Raw genomic sequence first — 25,087 nt, 5'->3', positions numbered from 1 at the left:
GTACCCCAGAGTCTCTCTAGACTCTGACTCCTGCTCCCATCCTATCTGGTTGATATGAGTAGTATATCTTTACTTTGGACTTGACTTTTCCTTCTTTTCCTGCCCTGCTTCTCCATCAGACATTTTGGGGATGGGGTTCTGGAGCCACCTTGACCCTGGTATTCTTTTAATCCAAATTTACACAATACCCTGGATTTTGGTGAACCCCTTCCTATTCTGACTCTCTCCCTGTCCTAGGGATGCTATCCCTAGCCAGAAGCCTGGAAAGTCTACTATCTTGGGCGCCCAGACAGCATTGCAAAGAAAGTAATATTAAGCAGGACAGTTTGTAGTGTGTAAGGAATTCATGTGAAAACTATAGTGACATAAAATCCATTCTGTTCATCTAAAGAAAAATTAACTAGCCATGTCCACTTGAAGTTCCTTCCAGATCTCTGGCTAAGAATGTCCTCTCTTCTAGCATCCATCAGTGTGAGACTGAAAATCAGTGCAGGTTTTCAAGGTTATGGCAGATTCTGGATGATCCTGGTAAACAACTGACAAGATGAATCAGTGCATGTTCTGGCAGGAGGATAAAGCTGGACATTGAGCATCTAGCAGGCCCAGGCACTGTAGCAAGACGAACCCATTAAGCAAAAGGTAGGGTTTCAGAGGAGGCTAGGATATGGGCAGGTGACAAAACTAAAACTCAGGAACAAAGCCTCAAGCCACAAGGACAAGTCAAGGCATGTAGATGGGGTTTAGAATCTAAGCAGAGGCCACCTGTGAGGGGTAGCATTGTGCTGAGGTCAGGCACTCAGGGCTGGTGATGCCACAGAGTCCTCAGGCAATAGTCGAAGCATACACGGTTGACATTGACCCTGCAAGTTGGGGAGGATGGGGGCAGGGTTGAGCTGCTCCAGCTGTGTGGGTACTGATGAATGAGTGGAGGGCAGGCGCCAGGCAGAGTGTGACAAAGGACGTCATGTGTCGACTTATTTATAGAGGACTAAAAATGAAAATACTTTCCAGATGCAAATGTTTGCACTCCTCCTAAAGATCCCAAGAAAGGAAGTGGAACAATCCAGTTTATGGAGGAAATTCTTCCTAAAGGGCTTAAAATGTGTTATCTCATTCATGGGAGTCATGGACGAAATCTGTGGTATTTCTGGACATTTTCAGGCATGGCCACCCTGCTGTGTGGACCACTATAGGCGCTTGAACCTGGGAGGGGAACTGCCTGCATTAGTTGATGGGGCAGGGAGGGTGGAGCGTCCGCTCAGCCACAGGCAATGGAGAAAGCGTGTTAGCCGGTGAAACACAGCAGCCCTCCCCTTAATCAGAGAGTGCACCTGGGGATCTTGTTAAAACATGGTTTTTGATTCTGTAGATCTAGGGCAAGGCTCAAAATTCTCTATTTCTGACAAGTTTCTACGTGATGTCTGGTGCTACTGGTGGATAGACTGTATTCTGGATAGTGAGGAAATACAGCATTCAAAGGGCGGCTGTAGATATGGAAGCATTCAGGCAAAAAACAGTTGTCAGAGAGTAAAAGGGGTGATAGAGATGTTTGCATAGATGGTGGAGAATAGCAACAGGGATAAGAAACAGATGACATTTAGCTACGGATACCCAGTGTGGTATGCCTGAATGGGATTCCGTTAGCGGGGCTGATGTGGGTTGGAAAGAACCCAGACACTAGAGTCAGATGGACTTGTGTTTGAATTCTTGGACAGTTCATTAGTAGCTATTTGACCTAGACTGATTTAGTTAATATCTGTAGGCACGAGTTTTCACACTAGTTCAACCATTACTGGATTTTGTATTCAATTACTTCTCACATGCTAAAGATGGTTCTGCCCTGTAGGTTGCCATTGTGGTATGAGGGGCCTAGCTGTAGGGAAGGAGTATAGGAAATATAGGGACCACTAAGAATGGGGCATGCCTTTTGATACCAGCTGGAGAAGAGACAGGTGAACTTACTAAAAACATAAAGAGCAAGGCCAAGCCCTCATGGCCAGACCGGCATATGAGAGGGACCACTGTCCTTGAGAATGAAGAGAGAGTTCCATAGCAAAAAGTAACAACCTAGCTCAGTGGCAAAGCATCTACCTCACGTTTGCAAAGCCCTGGGTTCAACCCCCCAGTTCCTAAATAAGACAGAAAGAAAAAAAGAAAGGAAGGAAGGAACAAGCCACAGGGCAGTGTCAATTCATCAGCTGAGGGTTTTGGATTTTAGTGTCATGTGGGAGGCATGTTTTGCTGGGATCCTTCTTGCACAAGGTCAGACTCAGAGCAGCAGCCATGGCAGAGCCTTGCCCAAGGATTGGGGTCTACATACCTTTCTAAGGGAGGAGAGAGACCAAGTTAGGGAGCAGGCCAGTCTGTTGCCAGAGAAGGCTCCAGCAGAAAGTCCACTAAACAGGCTACCGGATGACCCAGGGATGGGTCTTTCTGCTCTTTCCTATCACGATGGCTTGTAAACTATGGAATTAATCTGAAGTGATAGTCTTCTAAGGTCATTCAAAGTCTGTGTTTTTTTTCTCTTCTCATTCATCCTTTCACCCACTGTAATTCCTTTTTCAGTTCTAATGAATCCGCACTGGAAAAACTTTCTAATTATTAAGTCAAATAGACACTTTTCAATATTTACGTAATTTGGTCTCTTCGAGCCCACTGGAATTTGTCACTTCTGTTCTGGCTTCCTCGATACCATCTTCTCATGGCTTGTCGCCTGTGTTGCTGGGGAGCTTTGTGCCCGTCATATTCCTGGATCGCTCTTTCTTTCAGCTTCTTCAGTGTTGGGGTTCTCCAGGCTGTCTTCATCACACACACACACACACACACACACACACACACACACACACACACACTACATTTTGTTTATCTGTTCATTTGTCATTAAAAACTTGCTTCCAACTTTTGGCTCCTGTGAATGACACCCTATAAACATGAGTATGAGTATACACACACCTAACACTTTGAGACCCTGATTTCAATTATTTCCTTTTATAACCAGAACTGAAATTGCTGGAGCACTGGATTTTTAAACCAAAAAAGAAGAGGAAGAGAAGCAGGAAGAATGACAAAGGAGTGCAGTGGGCACAGTAACTGGGACATGTGGAGGTGGAGGCCAGGTCTATTGGACCCAGGATCTCCAATGATGTTGTCATGGTATGTTTCTCTTTTGAGCCTTAACTCTTTCTTCTGCATACTGACTTCATTCTGCAGAAATACTCTTTCCATATGATGGAGGTTTGGGCTTCCAGAGGCCTCAGATTCTCAGCTTCCCAGTATGAAAATCCCCACAGATGGAGACTAGCTCTCTTAAAACTGTATTCAGTCCTATATAATTATAAACAAGAAGCTAACCTACGGAGAATGATCAAGAAGACAGGTGGAAAGAACTTTTGTTCTTGATGTTATGCTTGAACTACTTGCCCAAACTGGGCATCACTTCTTCCAGATGTCTTGCAATATACTATAATTAAATGTCTTTGCTACCTAAGCCTCTGTTATGCATGGCTACCTGCAGGAAATACATAATAACTGTTATGCTGGATTACCACATGAAACCTCCCCTCCAAAAAAGAGAGGGAGAAACAAAATGCTGTGGTCACTGGTCCTGCTGTGTGGGGAGAGCAGCGATCGCCCCCTCTGCCAGTGGGGGCAGATTCATTAGTCTTTTTCCTTTTTGCCCAGAATTCAGGTGTAATGACTGGAATTGCAGCAAAATTTTTTTTTTTTTTTTTTTTTTTTGGGATGGTGGGGAACCTAAAGGAAAGGCCAAGTAAATCTCAAGAGACTTCAGTCCTAACATCTTAAATCCATTGGATCAATGTCAGGAAGCACCTATCTCCCACCTTCTTATCACACCAGAAAAATGTTAAATCTAGGCTTCACTTTTTTGATTGCTATGTCCTAACACCAGATTTTGATTTTTTTGCTTTGTTTGTTTTTTCCCGAGACATGGCTTTCTCTGATAAAGCAACAGACCTGGATGTAAGCCTTCACCCGGGCAGCACACCATGGATGGACTCACCCACCTGCATGTGCCAGCAGGAGGCGCTGGAGAGAATTCCCATTTCTATGGCTCCACCTGCATCTCTGTCTCATTCTCTATCAGATTTCTGGCTTCCCTTCCATAAATGAGGCCCTGCTACATTTATCTTGAAGTGGGAAATTTGGCCTTTGCACTTCCAAAGACAAGTTATTATCTGATAGATGATGGTGTCTCATTAATGACCCCAGGCAAAAATGATCTTTCTGAAAAAAGATGCAAGTTCTTCTTCCACTTTCAGAGAAGGCAGCGAGAATTGAAAAGAGCTTTTCTTGAAGAGGCAAAAGAGCCGCCAGCACATGACACTATACCATCCTTAGCAGTGTGTGTGTGTGTGTGTGTGTGTGTGTGTGTGTGTATGTATTCATTTTCTTAAATTAACTTATTTTAAGTTTTTAAATTAATAGAAGGTTGCAAGAATAGAAGGAAGAATACTCAAAAAATCCCTTCACCCTGATTCTCCCATTATTAATCTCTTACCACATTTGTCTTATTCTCTCTCTGAATGGCTTGCCCCATATATAACTGTCTGTGTACATATGTAGATATCTTTTTTTTTTTTCTGAATGATTTGTCTTCACAACCCTGATAATTTAGAAGGGTATAGCCTCATAACTTTGAATGGCATTCTCAGTTTGATTTGTTTGAGATTTTCTCACAATTAGATTTGGATTGTATGTTCTTTTTTTTTTAATTGCAGGAACAGCATATAGGATCCTGTGTTCTTCTCTGTTCTTTATAGAAGGAGGCACATGTCAATTTATCTCATGACTTAAGTGCTAACCTTTATCTCTTGGTTAAGATGGCATCTACTCGGTTGTTCATTGTAATGCTAATGAATAAGCACTTTGTGCTTGGTAATTAAAATAGGGAGACTCTGAGAATTTGTAATTATATTCTTCCTCATCAAATCTTCATTCACTAGCTTTTACATCTACTGAGTATTCTTGCCTGAATTTGTTATTACTGTAGTGTTGACCAATTGATTTTTCTAATTCCATCATTAATTCCACATTTATTAGTATTAGCATTCTACTACACAGTAGAATGCATTTATTTATTGAATTGCATACATGTATCCATTTATTTATATCAATATAGATTCACAGATTTGTATTTTTTAAAAATACTTTTTAGTTGTCAAAGGACCTTTATTGTACTTATTTATATGTGCTGCTGATAATCAAACCCAGTGCCTCACACATGCTAGGCAAGTGCTCTACCCCAGCCCTATATTCTTATTTTACTCAGTGGATTACAACTCAATGTTTTGATGCCCAAATATCTCTATTTTTGGCCAGTAGGAGGCCTTTCCTGGTGGCTCCTGTGTCCTTTTGACATGTTTCCATTATAAGTTGAGTGTTTCCTTACTTTTTGGCATATCAAAGTATTCCAGATTCATCTTGTACCTTCTCTATATTGACCATTTCTTCATGGAGTCCTGCTCTTTTTAATGAAGAATGGTATTGAAAAGCCTAGATCTGGAAGACCTTGTGTGTTTCTGGGAGGTCAGTTTCTAGACCTATGTAGCGAAAGTACAAGACTAAGTCCTGGGATGATGGATTGGAATTAGAGATGTCAGTGTGAGTTTATGGTTTTTAAATAGAGAGACAAAGAAATGGATATAAATACATATGAATGTCTGCACATACATAATATGCATTACTCGGGTCTTATCCACAAAACTCTCTGTAAGGAAACTTCTGGAAGCTCTCCATTCTGACCTAAGAAGATCCAAAGTATTTATTGGGGGTGCATTGTCCTCAGATTTTGCTCTTGCCAAATGACAGTTGGGCTGACAGTAAGGACCTAACCCTATCCCTATCCCACCATCATAGTCCTTTGGGTTCTCTCAACTCTTATACCCTAGAGTTCCTCTTATTTGGAAAGTAACATTTATATAATGTTTTAGGATGTCTCAAGCACTGACATGCATTCTTTTATTTAAAATTTTTGAATGTCATATATCAGTATGAGGTTGGTTTTCAGTTCCATTTTAGAGATCAAGTAATCAAGACTGATTTTGAACTATGTTGGCAAGTTCATAACTTGCAGTTAGACAAGGATTACAATGCATGCCACACATTATTCTGTGCCCAGATATGATGTGAGCATATATTCCACAGCATTCCAGATACTTAGAAAAGATATCATAGAACCCCAGGGACACCGAATAGGGGGTGCACTCTTTAGGTTGTTTGGTCCATTCATACGTTTTCATGTCCCCTGTCATGTGTGAAATGAATTTTCTGGAACTATCTTTTCCCATCCGCTAAGCGCATGTATTTGTGATTTGTGCCGAATGGGCCATGAGTGTTGAGTTTCCCCCTTACAATGAGATGTAGATTTTCCATTTAAAGTCAAGTCCTTTATTTCTACATGCTGAATAGGATGGCACTTTAAAAAGAATTCCAGATGGTTATATTAGGCAACTGAGAATAAAAAAGAGACCAGCCCAAGATTACTCACAGAGCTTGAAGATTTTCAATTTGGTTATGAATGAAATGCATTTTCATCTATTTTAAATGTGTCACTTCTCATACTTTGTTCTGAAGTCATTGCCAAGCCTATGAGAGTAAGCCCTTGGCATCTTATGCAACCCCAGCTGTGCCTGACTTTCCCCTACACATCTATTTTTTTTTGACAATCCAAAAGGAAAGCATTGTACTTAGAATAACATGAGGCATAATGAGATGCTTCTTATATGGTTTGTCTTGAAGGGAAGTGGGTCCATCTGAGTTAGAGAAAAGATGTGGGAGCTGTTAAGATGGAGGTTCTTGGGCTTTGAGGGCAAGGATCCTCCACGAGGACTTTCCCTAGGCCTCTCCTTGGGGAGCAGGTAGACTCTTTCAGAGTCTGGTGGGTGGGGGCCAATGGGCTGAGATTGGAGGTGATGCCTGGTAATTTCTCTCAGGGAAGGTGAAGAGCTCCCAGTAGGTCATCAGAAATCATCCTCTTATTTGAGGTTCTTGGAGAGCAGCCTTCTTCGTCCTGAGGGCTCTGCCTCTTGGCCCCTCTGAGCATGTGGGGAAGGAGAACTTTGGAGAAGCGGGGGGAGGGCGAAGAAGAGTAGAAAGGAGACATCCTCCCTGTGGTTTCTGTTCACAGCGACTCCCTGCAAAAGTTCTCTGATAATCCAGAGGGTGCTGCTCAGATTCTCCAGGGCTCTGGGAAGATGAGGCTCATGTTGTATGGGGACATGGCCTCAGAACCTTGAGGTTGCTTCTAAAACTGAGACACCTGAGCTCTTTCTTGTGATGTGGACTTTGAGTCACAGATGGTTGACCTAGGAACCAGAGACACCTGGACTCATTGAAATCTCTACAGCTTTAGCAGTAGTTAGACTTCTATTAGAATCCAAACCCTGATACTAAGGCTAGTTGGAACCTTCCTGGGCCAGGAATCCCCACTGGAAAAGCCAAGTGGCTCCCATTTGGCAGTGACTTCCTCGAAAGCCTTCCCATAACATGGAGGGTTCCTTGTCCTCCATGTTTGCCACACGCAGCTGTCTTCTTCAAAGTTGCAGCCGAGAGCTGGCTCCTCAATTTCTTTGTAGAACAGCATGAACTATTTCAGCCAACCCTGTCCACAATGTCTGAATGGCACAGTCATCTGCCTTCAGGGTCCCCTGGCATGCATTGCTTCTCAGTCTGTCTCTTGTGCTACACGGTTTTCTATCTTGGATAGAAGTTTTGTCTGTTGTGCTAATTGATGTGACCTCCACTCCCTGCCTCAGGGGATGCCCTCCATAAATATTTGTCAAATGAGTAAGTGATTAAATAAATGAAAATACCTTTTGGAAGAAAAGGAATCTTCATTTACAAGATCAAGATGTGGGGTACCTTAGGTAAGGGAAGTATATAAGGTATATTGAGACCAGGATAGATGTATGAGGCTAACGTGAGGTTTTGAGGTGATCCTTATAAGCCTGCAATATGTCTTATCCTAACAGGAGGGATGGAGCTGGGGCCAGGATCAAAGATGGCTGTAATTCAATAATAGATGGCCAAAATCTCAGCAAGGCAAGAATGATGTTCAAATCTATGGGAACATTTTGGGGCTTAATGCTGAAAGGAATGAACAGAGATTGACTCAAGAGGAAGATAATAATAAAATATAGCATTTAGTTTTTGTTCATAGTTATTTGTGTGCCAGGCAATATTTTAAGTGCATTATTTGCGTTATTTCATTTATTCCTTATGAAAGGCCTGAGGATCTTTGTTTATTATTACCTTCATTTTGCTGATAAGGAAAAAGAGACACAGAAGGGGGAAGTTTCTTGCTGGAGTGTTTGTGATTAGTAAGGGTTTGAATTCACTTTAGCACTGCGTATTCTGGTAAATAAGATGTACTTGCTCTTTTTTTTAGGTTCCAAGTTGAAGTTCTTGACCTTCTCCACCTAGCAGGCACGTTCTTTGGAATAGGTCACTGGGTTTGACACAGTTAATCACTTGAAATAATCAAAACTGGGTGATGATATTGATATTTTGGAGCAGCTCTCAAAATGCATGTCCCTAGTCTTGCAATGCTCATTTTAAAAAATGACTAATTCCAAAGCATTCTTGATTCAGAGGGTCTCAGAACCAGGACTCCTTGGAGACCTTCTGGTCCAACCCCTTCATTGTATGGACGGGAACCTGAGGGAGGAGGACACTGCATCATGGTGACCGTCTCCTGCATAGCACAGCAGGGGCAACATAGCATCTCCAATTCCTGCTGCACCATTTGCCACGTTTTGTGATGTTGGATAAGTTACCTAGACTCTTTTAGCTTCAATTTCCTGTAAAATGGTAACAATTTGTCTTGGACGTGATATACTCAGTATACATAGCTTTGAAGACCTGGACTTTAGCTACTGTCTCTCACCAGTAGCCTTAGCATGATCACCTGCCAACTCATGGTCCCAACTCGGGTAACGCAAGGGCCGACAATGCAGGCTGGCAAGCAGGAGGGATTGGGGCATACTTACACCAAAAAGTTACTTGTGGTTTATTTGAAGTTCCGATTTCACGGTATTTTTATGTTCTGTTTCTGTCAGTCCTGCTATACATGCATGAACATCAAAAGCCAGATGCAGACAAGAATGCCTCTTTTCCTCCTCCTCACTAGTACCAAGTGTGGTTCTCAGATCAGTGCAGCTCATGGAAATCTAGCTTGAGAACAGGGAAAACTGAACTCCCTGTCCCCCTGTGGTGGGACACAGTCATGTGACTGGTCAATGACATGCATGGAACTGAGTGGTTGGGGCACTGAACTGCCTTTGTGAGACTTTGTAAAATTCCTGTGCTGAGGTAGCTGTAGAAGCAAAAGTCAGGCATGGATCCCTAAGTGTCTCTAGTGATCAGAATGCTCCTGCTGACCTGTGAAGGATGGACCATGAGAGAAAAATCATGCTTATTTTAAGCCAGGGGCTTGCAAGCTGTGACCTGCAGGCCAAGCTGGCCCACCTCCTGTTTTTCACACAAAATCTCCATTCCTTTGTAATTTACCTATGGCTGCCTTCTTGCTACAATGGCAGAGTTCAGTAGTTTCACCAGAGATCCTATGGCTTACAAAGACTAAAATATTTATTATTTGTCCCTTTACAGAAAGTTTTTCCACCTGTTTTCAACCACAGGATCTTTGTGGTTGATTGTTACCCTTGCATAACCAGCCTCTCCTGACTGCTTAACCGAGGACAATGCTTAAAGCTCACTTATTTATCAGATACAAACAGCAACAACAACAAAATCCAAACAAGTTAACATTGTTTTCAGTTTATATTTCTTTATTACTGGAGTCACGATCACACATTTTTTGTTTGTTGACAAGTTATATTTCTTATATTTCTCTTTTGTCTGTTTGTTCCTTTGCCATTTTATCATTAGTGGTTTTAGTGAATTTTGCATTGATTTGTTCTGTTTTTTTTTTTTTTTTTTTTTTTTTTTTTTTTGGTGGTGGTGTTGGGGACAGAAACCAGGGTCTTGCACATGCCAGGTAAACAATCTGTCATGGAGCTACTGAATTACATTCCCAGTCCTGATTCAGTTCTTAAAGAAGAAAGGATGTTAGTCCTTTTGTAGTTTATATTTGATTTATTTTACCATGTCTTAGCTTAGAAAGGAGACAGTCCTTTCCCTCCAGAAATTTAATAAATATTTAATTATGTCCTCTTTTGCTTTTGTGTTTTATTGTTTTATAGAAATATTTTAACCCATCAGGAATTTGTTTTAATGCAAAGGAAAAGATAAATACCTAGATGAATATTGTCTTTTCAAATTGCTTGCCAATTTGAACCAACACCACTTACTTTTCGTTTTGTTTTGTTTTTAGATGCATACATATGTTTTATTTGCTACTTGCATTCCATAATCATACATAATCATACATTTTTCTCTCCTTTGTTGGAAATAAGCAAGAAATGATTTCTGAGATTCACAAGGGAGAAATGCTCGAGGCCACATATAATTAGCACCCTCTTATACAACATTAGTTTTTAAAATGCTTTTATTAGTGCATTATAGTTATACATAATAGCTGGGTTCATTGTGACATAATCATACATGCATGGAATCTAATTTACTTCATTTTCAGTGCCTCCTCTTTCCCTCACCTCCTCCTTCCCCCATGTCCCTTTCTCTACTCTACCAGTTTTCCTTCTATTTATTTATTGCTTTTTTAAAATTGGTGCTTTATAGATATACATAAAGGTGGAACTCATGTTTATACATGTACATAGTTTAATTTTTGTCAAATTCATTCCACACTCTCTCTCTCTCCTAATCTCCTTTTTCTACTCCATTGATCATTCCTCTGTTTTTTTTTTTTTTTTGTGAGATCTGTCTCCCTTCCCTTTTTTCCCCTGTACTTTGCTGTAGCTTCCACTTATAAAACATTTGGCCCTTGACTTTCTGAGTCTGGCTTATTTCACTTAGTGTGATGTTCTCTGGTTCCATCCATTTATTGGCAAATGCCGTAATTTCAGTCTTCTTTATGGCTGAGAAAAACTACATTGTATATATGCACCACATTTAAAAAATTCATTCCTCTGTTGACAGGCACCTACGCTGGTTCCATAACTTGGCTATTGTGAATTGTGCTGCTGTAAACATTGATGCCAACACTCCTTATTTGTAAATCTCCCTTTCTTGTTGTTTTTAAAATACTTCTTTTGTAATTTGATAATTTGTACTATATGAGATGGTCCAGTTTTTCTGTAGAGTGGGTTATTTTGTACATTCTTGCAAAAATGCTTTTGTTAAAATATTAAGTGGAAAATAAAGCACAAATCATATAGACACACAGAGTAAACGTAGACTAGAAGAAAAAGTCTAAAATACTAATAACTCTAGTGTTTCTATGAAACCATGCTTTATAATTTTTTCTGTCTTCCCATTTTTCATTCATTTTCAAAATCTCATGTAAGCAATAATGGAAAACTAATTTATTTTATAGACCTAAAAAAATCTTTCATCCTAAAATGGAATCTCGGTTTTCTGATTTTTTTGACTGTCTATTATACGTACTGCTATCTTGAGAAGTCCTGCTGTGGTTCTAAAATACTTCCCTGCTTTTTAATTTCTGCAAGATTCCATTTGCTGCTGCATAAAGCTGTTATCTTTCCAGCAGCTGCTGTTTGTCACCTCCTTATTTGCTCTGTCAAAACTCTTCTACCCAGTTAGATCGATGTTGGTGGAGCTGTGGCTTCTAGAGGAGGCATCACAGGTGGCTGGTTGTAGGTTGGATGCCACCCCCCGCCCCATCCTCATGATGCCTCCTGTGCTCTAGACACCTTCCCAACTTCCTGCCATCTTCAATGTCCAGAACGTTCCTGGCCTGACCCACCTCATCCTTCCTGAGTTTCCAACAGTCTCAGTCTGGAATTCCTCCCTTGCCTCACCTCCCTCCTTGTTAACATCACCACCATCTCCACTCCTGCTTCAAGCCTTCATCATCATTCAGTTGGGTTTGGTGGGTCTCCTTCTTTCGGGCTAGTCTACTCTTATAGCTTGCTACAAAGCTGAGGTCAGGTTCTTCACGGAAAATCTACTGCAGATTTCACTACTCTGACACCCATTATTCCCTTGCTGTTTAGCTTCAGGATTCATATTTCATCTTCTTGGTGTCCAGACTTCAGGATTTCCTGAGAGCAGCTAATAATGCTGAGAATTTATTGCACAATTTATTTTGGTGGCAATCTTTACATATGTGAGCATATGCATTTCTCCTAATGCTGGGAGGATATTATTACTATCTCTATTCTGCAGATGAGGAAATGGAGGCATGGTTAGATTAAGTAAAATGTCTAAGGTCCATGACTAATATTGGGTGAGTCTGGGATCACTTCCAAGTGTATCTGATTCTAGACTTCACACCCTTAGCCATGGACCATGTGGTTCTTGTTCTTGATCTGACTTGCCCTTCCTGGATGTCCCTGACCCTTGCCTACCCAGGTGGAAATCTGTACCCTAGGTGGAGCTCTTTTGGAACACCCAAGCCATGAGGCCAATACTCTGTCCAGGTCGCCCTCTGCTGGTAGGGAGGAGAAGGCTTACTTAGAGAAGTAAGTCAGACTAGAGACCCACTGAGGTCCCTCCTGGAAGAGGCAATTTGTGTAATGCCTCCTTGAATGGTGGGCTGCTATAATAGCAGCTAGTGAATAACCAGGACATCATAGGAAGGTGGAAACATCTTTTGGGACATCTGATATCAGTTCAGTCTTCTGGTTTGTGCTGAAGTTCTTTATCAGTGCACTTGCCCCAAGATGGTGGGCAGCAATCTGTGCTGTCAGCCAAATCTCTGGACCTCTTGTGCCATAGGCCACATGTGCTTCATGGACCAGATGCAAGTAGGACTTTTATAGGATTTTTTTTGCAATGTACCCTGTATCCTCTTGTCGCTGGCTCTTTGTGGTACAAAATCCGTGGATACTTGTCACTGCTTGCAGCAACAACTTGCACGGGTCTTATGGGTGGTGGACTGGAAACTGAGCTACTTCTATCTTTCTCTTTAGTGCTTTCTTGCTTGTTTATAAAGGATAGAGGAAATAAGGTTTACTTGCTTTGAGAGGAGAGAGAGAGAGAGAGAGAGACTTTGCTTAAGAGAGACTTTGAGAGAAGGACAGGCTTTGCTTAGAGCTTAGAGGAAGAGAGACTTGCTACGCCTCACTTAAGGTCTGCTTCTTCTTACTGGTGCGTCCTGCATCCTGTGAACTAAGGGTGTGTCTACCTAAGGTGCTTTAGTGATGCGTCTCAGTTCTCCGTTCTGCGATCTGCCTTCCGCCGCTGCCCCTACTCACTGCTTCTATCGGCTAGCCACTTCCTTTCTTCTGGCTGCTGCTGCCTGTGTTTTGCTGCTTCCGCTTTTCCCTACTAGCTGCTGCCGCGTGTGTCACGCTGTCTCGCTCAGCCTGCGCTTATATCATCTCCAGGAGGCAGAGAGTAGGGCCACGCCTCTTACGCAAAGATTAGGCCAGATGCTCCGAGCAGGCACAATTAGGAGTGCTCGAGAACACATGCGCATACATTGTGTGTGTGGACAATAAATCACCTGAGTGTGCTTATGTCAATTAACCTCCTCGCTGCTGATGTGATCAACATGGCACAGCCCCCAACATCCTCTGTTCTTAGAAGGGATGGTGTCCCCAGGACCTCTTTTCTGTGGTAGAGAGTATGTTTTGCCTGAACAGTTGTGAATCAGCCCTGCCTCTTTGAACCAGAGCTTCCAAGCAGAGCAATGCGAGATTAAGCATGGCCTGTGGATCCTCATGAGCGTTCAGAAGAGTGACAGGGAGTATGCAAACATGCCAGATAGCACAAATGCGTGGAAGAATGGCTCCTTATTAGGGCAGTCTGATATGCAAGGGTATAAGGTCTTTCACCATAATACCATTATGGTTTGGATCTGGAATGTCTCCCAAATTCTCATGTGTTCAGAAGGGGAACTTTTTGGAAGTGATTGATTGGTGGGATCTCATCAGTGGATCAATCCATTAATTTACTGACAGTTGAATAAACTATTGGGACCTTGTTGGAGGAAGTAGATTACTAGGGATGTGCCCTAGAAGGGTTATTTTCTTTCCCACTCCTTCCCCTCTTTCTCCCTGCTGCCTAACTACAATGATTAGAGAGCTCTCCTCAGCCACATTCTTCTGCCATTATGTTCTGCCTCATCTCAGGCCCAGAGCAAACAGGATAGACTAGAAGGAGGTTAAAGCCTCATGGTTCCTATACTCTAAGCTCTTCTATGTGGGGACATTTGTCTCTGTATTCTTAGGGCTTAGCTCAGGACCTAGCTCAGAGTAAAACAGAACCAGTGATGTGCCAGGGTCATGTCTACAGTATCACGAAGGTCAGCTGTGTGCATATTTTCCCAACTCTACCTTTAGTGATGTTGTCACTGAATGGGGTCCAAGGAAGTTTCTTCCTGGAGGAAAACAGGCCTGGGGGTTAAGGTGAGGTCGTTCTTGGAGTTCTTAGATTTAAAGTTACAGTCCCCCTTTCCTTCCCTGTTTGTCTCCTTTCTAACTCTCTTATTTTTTCTATTCTACCTCAAATTCACTTTATTAACTTGATATTGAAGAGTACCATGGGAATCAGCAAGGTCTACAAATCATGGCTTTTTTTCCCCTTTGAGAGGCATTTGTATTCCTCTTACTAGAACAACACTGAATAAAATCTTCTAGTTAAGTGCACAGGCTTTATTATCAGACAGGCCTAGGTTTTCATCTCAGCTACATCACATAATAGCTATATTATTCTTTGAGCCTCCAATTTCTCACTGGCAAAATGAAGATAGTTATAGCATTTGCTTGAGGATTAAATGAGATAATGCACATTAAGTGCTGACCCACAGTGAGCCTGACCCACAGTGAGTATTCAGCAATTTATGGTGGCCATTACAGTTAATGAATGAAAATAAGTGAATAACAAAATAAAATAGCAACCAATAGCAACCAATAAAATGCCTTTAAAGTTCAAGTTAAACAATGTCCTTAACTGTGTATAAAATGCCATGGATACCCAAACTAGAACATAAGGCATATATATATATACTTCCAACAGGAAGGAGATGCATGCATGAATCCTAAATTGGCTGGGAAGTGGGAGATGTGAAGGAAGAGGTTTCTTTGAATGAACAATTTCTATGAGGCTAACAGAGGAATGATTCTCAGTAGACATTACTCAGATTTCAAAGAGATGGAGCCAATAGATCATGTGTAAATGAGGTTTGAAATCAGACCAGGATGCAAATACTGGTTTTACCACTTGGAAGTTGTGTGACCTTGAAGAAGATACTTAATTTTATGAAACTTTAGTTTCTAATTTATAAATAAATAAAGACAACCTATTTTGTACTGCAAGAATTACATGAGTTGATGATTTATATATGGGAGAGCTTTTTTTCTGTTATGATCCACCCCCAATCTTTCATTATTACTTATTATTTTGTGGTTGGGTGATCTGCTCAGTTCTTTAGTTGTTGTCTGGGATCCCTCATGTGACTGTATCATCTGATGCTGCATCATTCAATATCTCAGATGGTGCCAGAGAATCCCAGATGGCTTTGCTCACATGTCAATCATAAGGGATGATCGGGATGTGTTGGTGTTCCACGTGGTCTCTCATCCTCCAGCAGGCTGAACTAGGTTTCTTTGCAGCATGATGACCTCAGGGTTCCAAGAGAAAAAAACAGATGCTTCAAAGTTTCCTCAAGGCAGGGTTCCAGAACACAATTGTATAACTTTGCCTCTGCTGCAATCTTTGTTCCAAATAGATCACAAGGGCCAGCCCAGACTCAAGGTCAGGCATGTACTATAGCAAAAAAGGCTGGAAACAGGGAAGGGGGCTTCTTGGGGCCATTGTTACAATAATCTCTCATGCCTGTTAACAACATATGGATGTTCTCAGTCTTTCTCCTTCCTGCTACTTTCCCTTGTTCCAAATCTGTAAAGATAATATTGTTTTTGTCTTTCCTAATTTTCCCATTCCCCATTAACAGATGACTTCTGGTTTCCTTTTCTCACTCTCTGGCTGTTTATGATTTAGGGTTAGAAGAATAGATAGAGAAAAAGAGAGAACCAGAAAAACGGGAAAAAATGGGGAAGAGGAAGAAGAGATCAGGGTCCTTCTCAATGGTGGTGGCCTGTTTTCAGTGTGTCCTGGGTGGAAATAGAGGGTAGGAAGCAGGTGAGAGGTTCTAGAACTGCCAAAGTTATGTGAGAATAGAAAGGAGAAGAAAGAGGATCTTAAGGACTTTATTTATAAATGCAAGTAAAAAAAGGATTATTTTAAAAATTTATTTTTTACTTCTGGATTGTATTTCTTTGACTATAACTTTGCCTGGAGATCAGGTCACAAGGGGTCTAAGAATTTATTTGGGTAAAATATGCAAAATGCCTCTTTAGTATATAAGCCATAGTGGTAATCAATAAATGATATGTGCTATAATGATCATAATCACTGTGGCTTTTGTTTCCCTGCCTGTTGTTTTTTTTTTTTTTTTTTTTTTTTTTTTTTACTAAAATGAGGGTCTTTTTTCAGTTACTTAGGCACTTCTTGCCTCCATTCTTGTCCACCCCTGATGGTGAGATATTGCTTTTGCAAGACCCAAAGTAAGAATCTGGGGCATTGCTGCTAGACATTAAATTCAGGTATGGCACAAAAAAGTAATTCCATTTTCCCTTTCTCCATGCATCATTTAAGGCCATAGATTCTGAGGAAACTGTCAAAAATACAAGCAGCACTGGCAGGGAGAAAATTCTCTGGCACAGATTCCTGAGACTGCAGAACCGCACAGGTCCTAGTCCCACCATCATGGATACATGGATTTCCAGTCCCTGGTCTCAGATTTCTCCGTATTCTTTTGAGTGGGACCCTCTCTGCCATTTCTCTACATTGACAACGATGCTTTTAGTCATTTTGGGGCCACATAAGATATGGTTTTAATATCTCCCTGAGGTGATAATTTTCTCTTATTTGGAAGTGAACCTTTTAGTAGGTGTTTTTAATGTTACTTCTTTTCTCTTTGTAGCTATGTGAACTTATTTGATATAGGTATTTTTTTCCTCATTTACTTCCTGTCTTTCAACTGGAATGTAAGCCCCATAGAGACTGGAACTTTGTTTTGTTTACCTTGGAATTGCCAGCATTGGGAAAAGTATCTGTCACAATCAATATTTGTTGAATGAATGGAAATAATGAATGAATTTTCCTTATAATTTTTTTTAAATGTGGGAGACTATTACTACCACAAAGTGTTGTACATATTGGGCTAGGTACATTTCCAGAAGTTTGTAAACTTAGAAAATGGAGAAAAAGAGTTAACTAGAGCACGAAGGACAGAATCATCTTTAAAAGAAAGGTTTTTTTTGTCTTCTAGAATTATTTTTTAAAGTTCTTATTAGTGCATCATAGTTACACATAATAGTGAAGTTTATTTTGACATTATCATAAATACATATAACATAGTTTGCTCATTCTCATTCCCCAGAATTTCCTCTTTCCTTCCTTTCTCCCTCTCCTCCCCTATCCCTTTATGCTATTCTATGGGTCTTAGTGCTATTTATTTATTTATTTATTTTTAAATAGGCACGTTATAAATATACATAAAAGTGGAATTCATTGGGTGGTATTCATGCACGCACATGGCATGATTTTATCAATTTCATTCTGCAGTTGGTCCCCTTACCCACTTCTTTCTTCCCCTTGATCCCCTTCCTCTGGTCCACTGTTCTCCAGAAAGACTGGTTTGGAGGCTTGAAAGACTATATTACATGATGACAAACACACACTTCCATATATTCGAATTCTCCTTCCTTGGTGAAGACAGGTAGAGCTTCAGCATTCACATTCTTTAAATCCATCCCATTAACATAGATAAGGAAAGAATACATCAATGGGAAAAGAAGTTGGTCAGTTATGGGCACAACAATAAAAACACGGGCAGGCAGGTCATTTCTACCCCAAAACAGGGGCGGAGCCATCCCATGCATTGGACTTGAGTGTTGTATTCCCACTGAAGGGCTATCCTATTGTGAGAAGTAGTCTTCGAACTCTCCCAATGGGATGCCGCTGGGGCTTTAATTTAGTCACCTGATCTTGAGTTTCTATCCACCAACAAGCCTCTGGCCTCTACAGCTATTCTACTTGTCTTTGCAACATAACTAATTGGAATTCCTGTGTTGTCCATCATCGTGAGTCCAGTGGGAATTCGGCTTTGAAAGTCAGACCCATTCTCTGTATGCTGGCAATTATGGATTTGACCTTTACCATGGGTCGGATCTACATTTTGGGTCATGTACAGTAATGGATGTCCACTAATGAAATTTCCAGACACAGCCACCATCTTCTTTTGGAGCCATGATGGCTTTTTCATGGGTCACTTCCTTTTTTGGTCCAGATATCCTTAGGAAGTACTAAAATGGTCTTTGTCACAAATATACTGTGAGAACACTGCACACCTGGGAAAGTCTGCCCTTACTTAGTTAGGTCATCATTGCTCCAAACGTTTTTAAACAGGACTCCCTCAGAGACCTTGGGCCTGAATGTACGTGAGATCACCCAGCTTGGTTAACTGTCAACTCACACAGCTTAGCTCTAGGTGATATTTTATTAATTCCAGAGGTTAAATCCATAACCAAGGATCAACATTTTCCACAATTCAAGACATTTTAATGAATCTACCTCAGCCTCAAAAGGCAATTTCTCTCTAATAAATTTGTTTTTCCACAATGGCAGCATCATTAAAATAAGTTTATAGCTTCTTTTCATGTACTAACAACTTTTAAGGGACATAATAATTCAGATATATAACTCCTGGGATCTTTGTTGAAGAAAAGGTTTTCCTCAAAATCTTTTTGTGTATGCATTCTTAACTCAATCATCGGACAGTTTTACTATGAATGTTAACATTTTCATTCCTAAGCATATATTCCGGTTTTGCTTACGCATGTGAAAAATGTTGTTTTATATTCTTAAATCCCCTTTTAATATTCAAAGTCTTTGAAGGGTGAACACAGAGACAATACTTCTGAGAACTTACACAGTGGTTCTCAACCTTTGTTATGCATTAAAATCACCGAGAGATATTCTAAAAATCTCCGAGTCCCACATCAGAACAATTAAGTCAAAATCTCTGGAGGTTGTTCCCCAGGTGATTCCAATGGCAACCAAGGATGCGAACCACTGAACTACAAAACCTTTGTAAAAACTGAGGTTATCTCTTCTAGGCCCCAGAGGGAATAATTCAAAAGCCCTGAAAACCTGGGTGTCTCATTGCTTTTTTAAAATTTTTAAGTAAATAGTAAATAGTCAATTTTTAAAAATTGGAAAGTAAAAAATGCATATGTTTATTGTGTAAACCATGATTTTCTTTTCTTCCTCCCTTCTTTCTTCTTTTCTTTCTGTTTCTCTCACCCTCCTTCTCCTTCCTTTCTCTTTCTTTTATTGTTCTCTCTTTCTTTTTCTTTTCTTTTCCCTTCTTTCTATCTTTTCTTCCCTCCCTCCCTCTTTCTTTGCTGGAGATTGAACCCAGGTCCTTGTACATACTAAGAATATACTCTGTCATGAAGCTACACCCCCAGGCTTTACCATGATGTTTTGAAATATGTATACATTGTGGAATAGTTAAACCAAGCTAATTAACATATGCTTTACTTCACATACCCACCATTTATTTGGATTGAGAACACTTAAATCTACTCCCTTAGTAATGTTCAAGAACACAGTATCTTGTTATTAACTAATTATGTTGTTTGACCAAACTCTTGAATTTGTTTCTTCTGTCTGAGTGAAATTTTATATTCTGTGACCAACCTCTTCCTAACACCTCCCATACCTGCCCAGTGGCTGTAACCACCGTTCCATTCTGCTTCTAAGAATTCAACCTTTTTAGATTGTATACACAAGTGTGATCACACAGCATTTGTCTTTCTGTGTATGGCTTATTTTACTTAATAAAATGTTCTTTAGCTTGTTTATCTTGTCACAAATGACAGGATTTTCTTCTCTTTTTTAAGGTGGAATAATATTCCATTGTGTGTATATGCCACATTGAAAGAACCTCTTCATTTGTTGTTGGATACTTAAATTGATCTGTGTTTTGGCTACTGTGAACAGTGTAAGAATGAACATGGGAGTACAGATGTCTCGTCAACATATGGATTTCACCCCCTTTGGGTATATACCCAGACGTGGAATTGATATTGTTATCTTTTATGGTTTGGATGTGAGGTGTCCTCCAAAAGCTCAAGTGTGAGACAATCAGAGGGGAAATGATTGGGTCATACCCTTAACCTAATCAGTGAATAAATCCCTGATAGGATTAATGAGTGGTGACTGGAGGCAGGTGGGGTGTGGCTGGAGGAGGTGGGGATGGGAGGGTGGCTATGGGGTATATATTTGTAGTTGGGAAGTGGCGTCTCTCTCTTTCTCTGCTTCCTGATCTTGGAACTGTTTCCCTCTGCCACCCTCTTCCACCATGATGTTCAGCCCTGAGGAATGGCGCCTGCCCTCTATGGACTAAGACCTCTGAAACTGTGAGCCCTCAAATAAACATTTCCTCTTCAATTGTTCTGGGCGGGTCTTTCAGTTAGAGTGGAAAAAGCTGACTAAAACATTACCCATAACAGTTGCACTCATTTATACTCCCACAACAGTGTGCAAAGTTCCCTCTTTCTCACATCCTCACCATTGCTTTCCTACTAAATAGAAACCGCCCTTGGATGTTCACCAATGCAGCATTTCATTGTGTTGTGTAGTAGGGTGACTATCTTTGTTTTTCCAGGACTGAGGGGTTTCCTGGGACATAGGATTTTTAGTACTAAAATCAGGAGAGTCTCAGTGAACTAGGAGGAGTTGTTTACCCTGCTTGTGGATGACCATAGCCTGTTTTGGATCTTCTAGATCAGAATGATACTGCCATGACTTTAGCTTTTGAAATTCAGCTTTTGCTTTATGCCCATTTGGAATTCTGAGCGTATCCAAGGCCCCTCTGTTGTCCAATTGCTGTAAAAAGGAAGTTTCTCACAGTTGTTGTAAAGGCCTTGAGCCTTTATAATCAGGAGGCATCTCCTTCTAATTTGCACTTAAATACCTCTTTTGGAAACTGACCTTAGTGAAATTTGAGTATATGAGGGAAAAGAAGGCTGTTGCTGATATTTATGGAGGACTCGGTGCTTACACATGTGATCTCATTTAATACTCATATGAAGTTGATATACTGTTCCTAATCTTTTCAGATAAGAAAACCGAATCCCAGAAAGGCTAAGTAAATTGTCAAGATCAAAGCGAGGGCTCTACATCCACAAGTCCTTGTTCTCTACACGATGACACCTCTTTTGGCGCTTGATACAGACAAGTTGGATGTGGAAATTGTATATTTCCAGAGATTTTTGAGGGGACAGTAGAAAGATAAATTATTCATCACCTCACTGTAACTATTTAGGCTGCTTCCAGGTAGGAGGAACATTGAAAGCTACTGTGATGAAAGATGGGTTTTCCCTGATGGGTACAGAGAGAGTCTGCCATGTGGATGCTCGTTAGCTAAGCTTTAGTCAGCCAGGTGAATCCCATTAGGAAAATGATTTTACTCTTTAGGATGTCAAAGAAAACTGCTGGGATATAAATAAATGGGATGTCCAGTGTTGCAGTTGGAAAAACAGGGGATTTGAGGCCTGAAGAGGCCCCTTTTCTACTTGGCCCTGATGCCTTTGGCCCAGTCACGGAAGCAGAATGGCCCGGGTCCCATAAGGACATGAACAGGCTCCTGGGCTCTGTGAGTGAGGACAATAGGTATGGCAAGAGTCCTGGGTGAAATTAGACTGGAAATGCTCATCTGTGATGTCCTAGGAGTTGAAATGCTTTTCTAAGTGCTAGAGATTTTTTTAAAAGAAACATTGCTACAAATTATATTTCATCTACTTTTAATTTTAAACAATTTATTTTGGTAAATGCCAGTAATTTTTTTCCAAATTAAACTATTTTAATTATATGTTTCTCTTCACTTTGATTAAACCGGTTGGGATTCCAAGGTTGTAAGTATAATGTGTCTTGATAAATTAGCAGGTACCACAATAGGTCTTATTGATTCATTCAGAAGTGCCCTGAGTGTCTCTTCTGTTCCAGCTCTGTGCTAGGTGGTGAAACATAACAGCACAAAGAGCAAGTCCTTGTACTCTGCACCGGCCATGAGGGAACCCTGCAGACGAGCAGAGCTCGTAACTTACTAAAATGGAGTTAGTCTGATAAAGGGTGGCCTACGTTGCTACAGGAGCATGTAAGAGAATTCAGAGGGGACTTCCCAGTGGAAGTGAGTTATGCTCTGGAATCTGAAGTATGAGTTGGGTAGAAGGTGACTGGACTCATGGTGGGGATGGGTAGAGAATATTCCAGGGAGAGAGAACAGCAGTGTACAGGTCAAAAAGTGTATTTGGGGGAAGTAAAACATATTCATATAAGGTGTGTGTGCAGATAGGAATATGGATAGTAGGCGATAATGTTGAAGAGAGATGAGAGGGCAAAATGTATGGGACTGTAAGCCATAGAAAAAACTCTGAAGTTTATTATAAGAGAAAGAAGAAACTGGATGAGGCAAGAAATAAAAAGAACAGATTTGAAATTTTAAAATGATCCCAACTGCAGTGTCACACTGGACAGGATGGAGGAAGGCGGACTGGGAAATCCAGTTGAGAGGTGACGGTGAATGAACCTGGATGGTGGCAGTGGAGTTGGAGAGAAGTAGTTTGTTTCAGGAGCTGTTCAGGGGCAGGATGGACAGCACGTTGCATGAGGGAGAAGGAGGAAAGAGGTGACTTGGGACCCTGGTCCTCTTTACAGATGACAAAGGTGGGAACGGAGGTGATGATAAGATTTTAGTTGGGTTATGTTGTACTAAAGGAGCTTACGGTGGGCAGTCAAATGGTGCTCTCTATTAGGAAGTTGAGTTGTGGGTCTGCTGGCCAACATGGATTTGTGGTTTAGGAAGCCAAGAACATGTGACTGTTAATGGGAGCACTTAGGGAATATATGTAAAGAAAAACAGAAGAGACCAGAATTCCAAAGATGCCAGCATGTAAGACATGAGCAGAAAATGAGAGGGTCAGGAGGAAGACTAGCAAGAATTGAAGTGGTCGGAGAAAAATGAAAAATTATAGTATCATGAAATCTAAGACGAGGATATTTTAAGAAGGAGGAAGTAGTCAAAAGGGCCAGGCTGCTAAGAGGGCACTCTGGGTAGAGATTGAGGAGTGGCCACTGAAATTAGCACAAGGAGGTTCTTATTGATCTTAGGCAGATTGGAGGTGGGGGGCAATAGCCAGATTATAGTAGGATGAGAGGGAGGAGAGGAAGCTAACGCGGCAGGTGTATACCTCCTTTTAAAAGAAGTGAGAAGAGGGCAATAGCTGGGGGTTGTGTGGGGTTGAGGGAGGATTTTGTAGTAGTGGTGGCTGTTAGGATACTGAATGCTACTGACTTGATAAAAGGAAGGCAATGTGGAGAGGGAGAGGCTGGTGGGAAGGAAAATGAATGAACACAGCTGTGGGCACCAGTGAGTTTGGCAGCAGGAATTTGAGGGGTGAGGGGCTTTATGATGTAGGATGTGAGGTGAGATTAGTTGTCAAAGGAGGTGACCAAGTAGAAGGACCAAGAAAGAATAAGGTTTGGAATAGCTGTTATGAAAGAAGGTAAGACAAAAGGGACACATCATTTGCCTTTCAACAATTTCTCTCTCTCTCTATATATTTTTTACCCCTGGTGTTTTTGAGCCCATAAAAACATATCAAAAAAGTTGAATTCTCTTTATTTTTTTCCAAGAAATCATCAATAACCTTTACATCTACTTCTGGAAATCTGTTCTTGGAAGCCAAGGTCCAATTGAGAACATTACACAATGTTCTCCAAAAGCAAATGTTCTCAGTAGTAAGCACCATTGTGTTACCTAGAGGCTTGTGGGTGTAAGAACTGAGCTGCCTTTGGAGATTTAATTCTCCAGGAAAAAAATGGGACGTCGAACCTTCTATGCTGAGTGATGCATCTACTGGGTGCCAGGTGCTCTAGGCCTTACAATTACTTCCTAAGACCAAAGTTACTACCCCCCTCCCCCTTCTACAGGTGAGGAAACAGAGACACTAAAGTTAGGGCAGTCATGTAAGATAAATTATGGTTAAGGAGCCAGGATCTGAATGAAGTAAAAAATATTCTCATTAAAAATATTCAGTTAGTGTATTTGTTATGGGGAAAAACCCCTGGTTTCTCTCCTTATTTTCCCTATTCTGCACACTGGATTTTTCCTGTATGTTTAACAAACCACTTTGTGTTTATATTTCTCAACAGTTGATTAAGCATGGGTAGATTTTAATGTGTTGATGTAAGCTGTTTTTAAGTCTTAAAAGATTTTCTTGGGAAATATTTCTGCAACCAAGAAAAAAGACAAGACTATTCAGAAATGACATTGGGACAATTGGCTATCCATATGGAAGACAATCCAATTAGACATCTAAATAATGCCATACATCAAAGTAAATTCCAGAGGGACGCAAGTGCTAAATGAATAAAATCGAACCATAAAAGTTATAGAAGAAAATGAAGGAAGATTATTTATAACTTAGGGGTAGAGAGGCATTCCCACACAAGATTGAAACGCACAAGCTGTAAAGGAAAAGATTGATAGATTTGATTACAGGCAGAAGGACGCTAATTACAGCCTGTTTATAATGGTGAAAAATTGGAAACTAAAGCCTCTTCGATAGGGAACCGTTCAGATACATTACTAGGCCTGTACATCACCAAGGAGTAATGAAGCCTAGGAGTTAAAAAGCTTAAAGCTTGCCTGCTGCTGCTGAGACTACCTGGGGTTTGGTTTCTTCCCTACCAGTTTAGAAAAATCACCTAACTTCCTCATTTTCTTCATCTCTAGAATAGATGTAATGATTTTATTTCTCTGATAGGGTTATGGTGAGGTTAAGTGAATTAAGAGTCTGAAGTGCTCTGAATAGATCCTTAACATAGTTGCTTCTTCATAAGTATTAGATATTGCAATAATGTAGCACTTAGGACAGAATGAGGTAGG

General features: G+C 40.7%; 1 protein-coding gene across 2 annotated transcripts in view; it reads left to right on the top strand.

Annotated features, from left to right (window-relative positions):
- Positions 1-25,087, top strand: part of MTHFS (methenyltetrahydrofolate synthetase) — a 246,529-nt gene that overhangs the window by 139,113 nt on the left and 82,329 nt on the right. Inside the window, exon 4 of one of the 2 annotated variants that reach the window (XM_079128462.1) lies at positions 2,999-3,130. The exons of the other annotated variant lie outside the window; for it this stretch is intronic. Within the exon in view, the coding sequence (XP_078984588.1) occupies positions 2,999-3,029 (31 nt within the window). The 3' untranslated portion in view covers positions 3,030-3,130. Of the gene's footprint in view, positions 1-2,998; positions 3,131-25,087 lie in introns of those variants that run through there. 2 annotated transcript variants of the gene reach the window in all.

The sequence above is a fragment of the Sciurus vulgaris genome (genome assembly GCF_902686455.1).
Source record: "Sciurus vulgaris genome assembly, chromosome: 2".
NCBI classification, from domain to species: domain Eukaryota; kingdom Metazoa; phylum Chordata; class Mammalia; order Rodentia; family Sciuridae; genus Sciurus; species Sciurus vulgaris.
The sequence above is the reverse complement of the archived record's forward strand: the minus strand, read 5'-3'. Positions and strand labels throughout refer to the sequence as shown.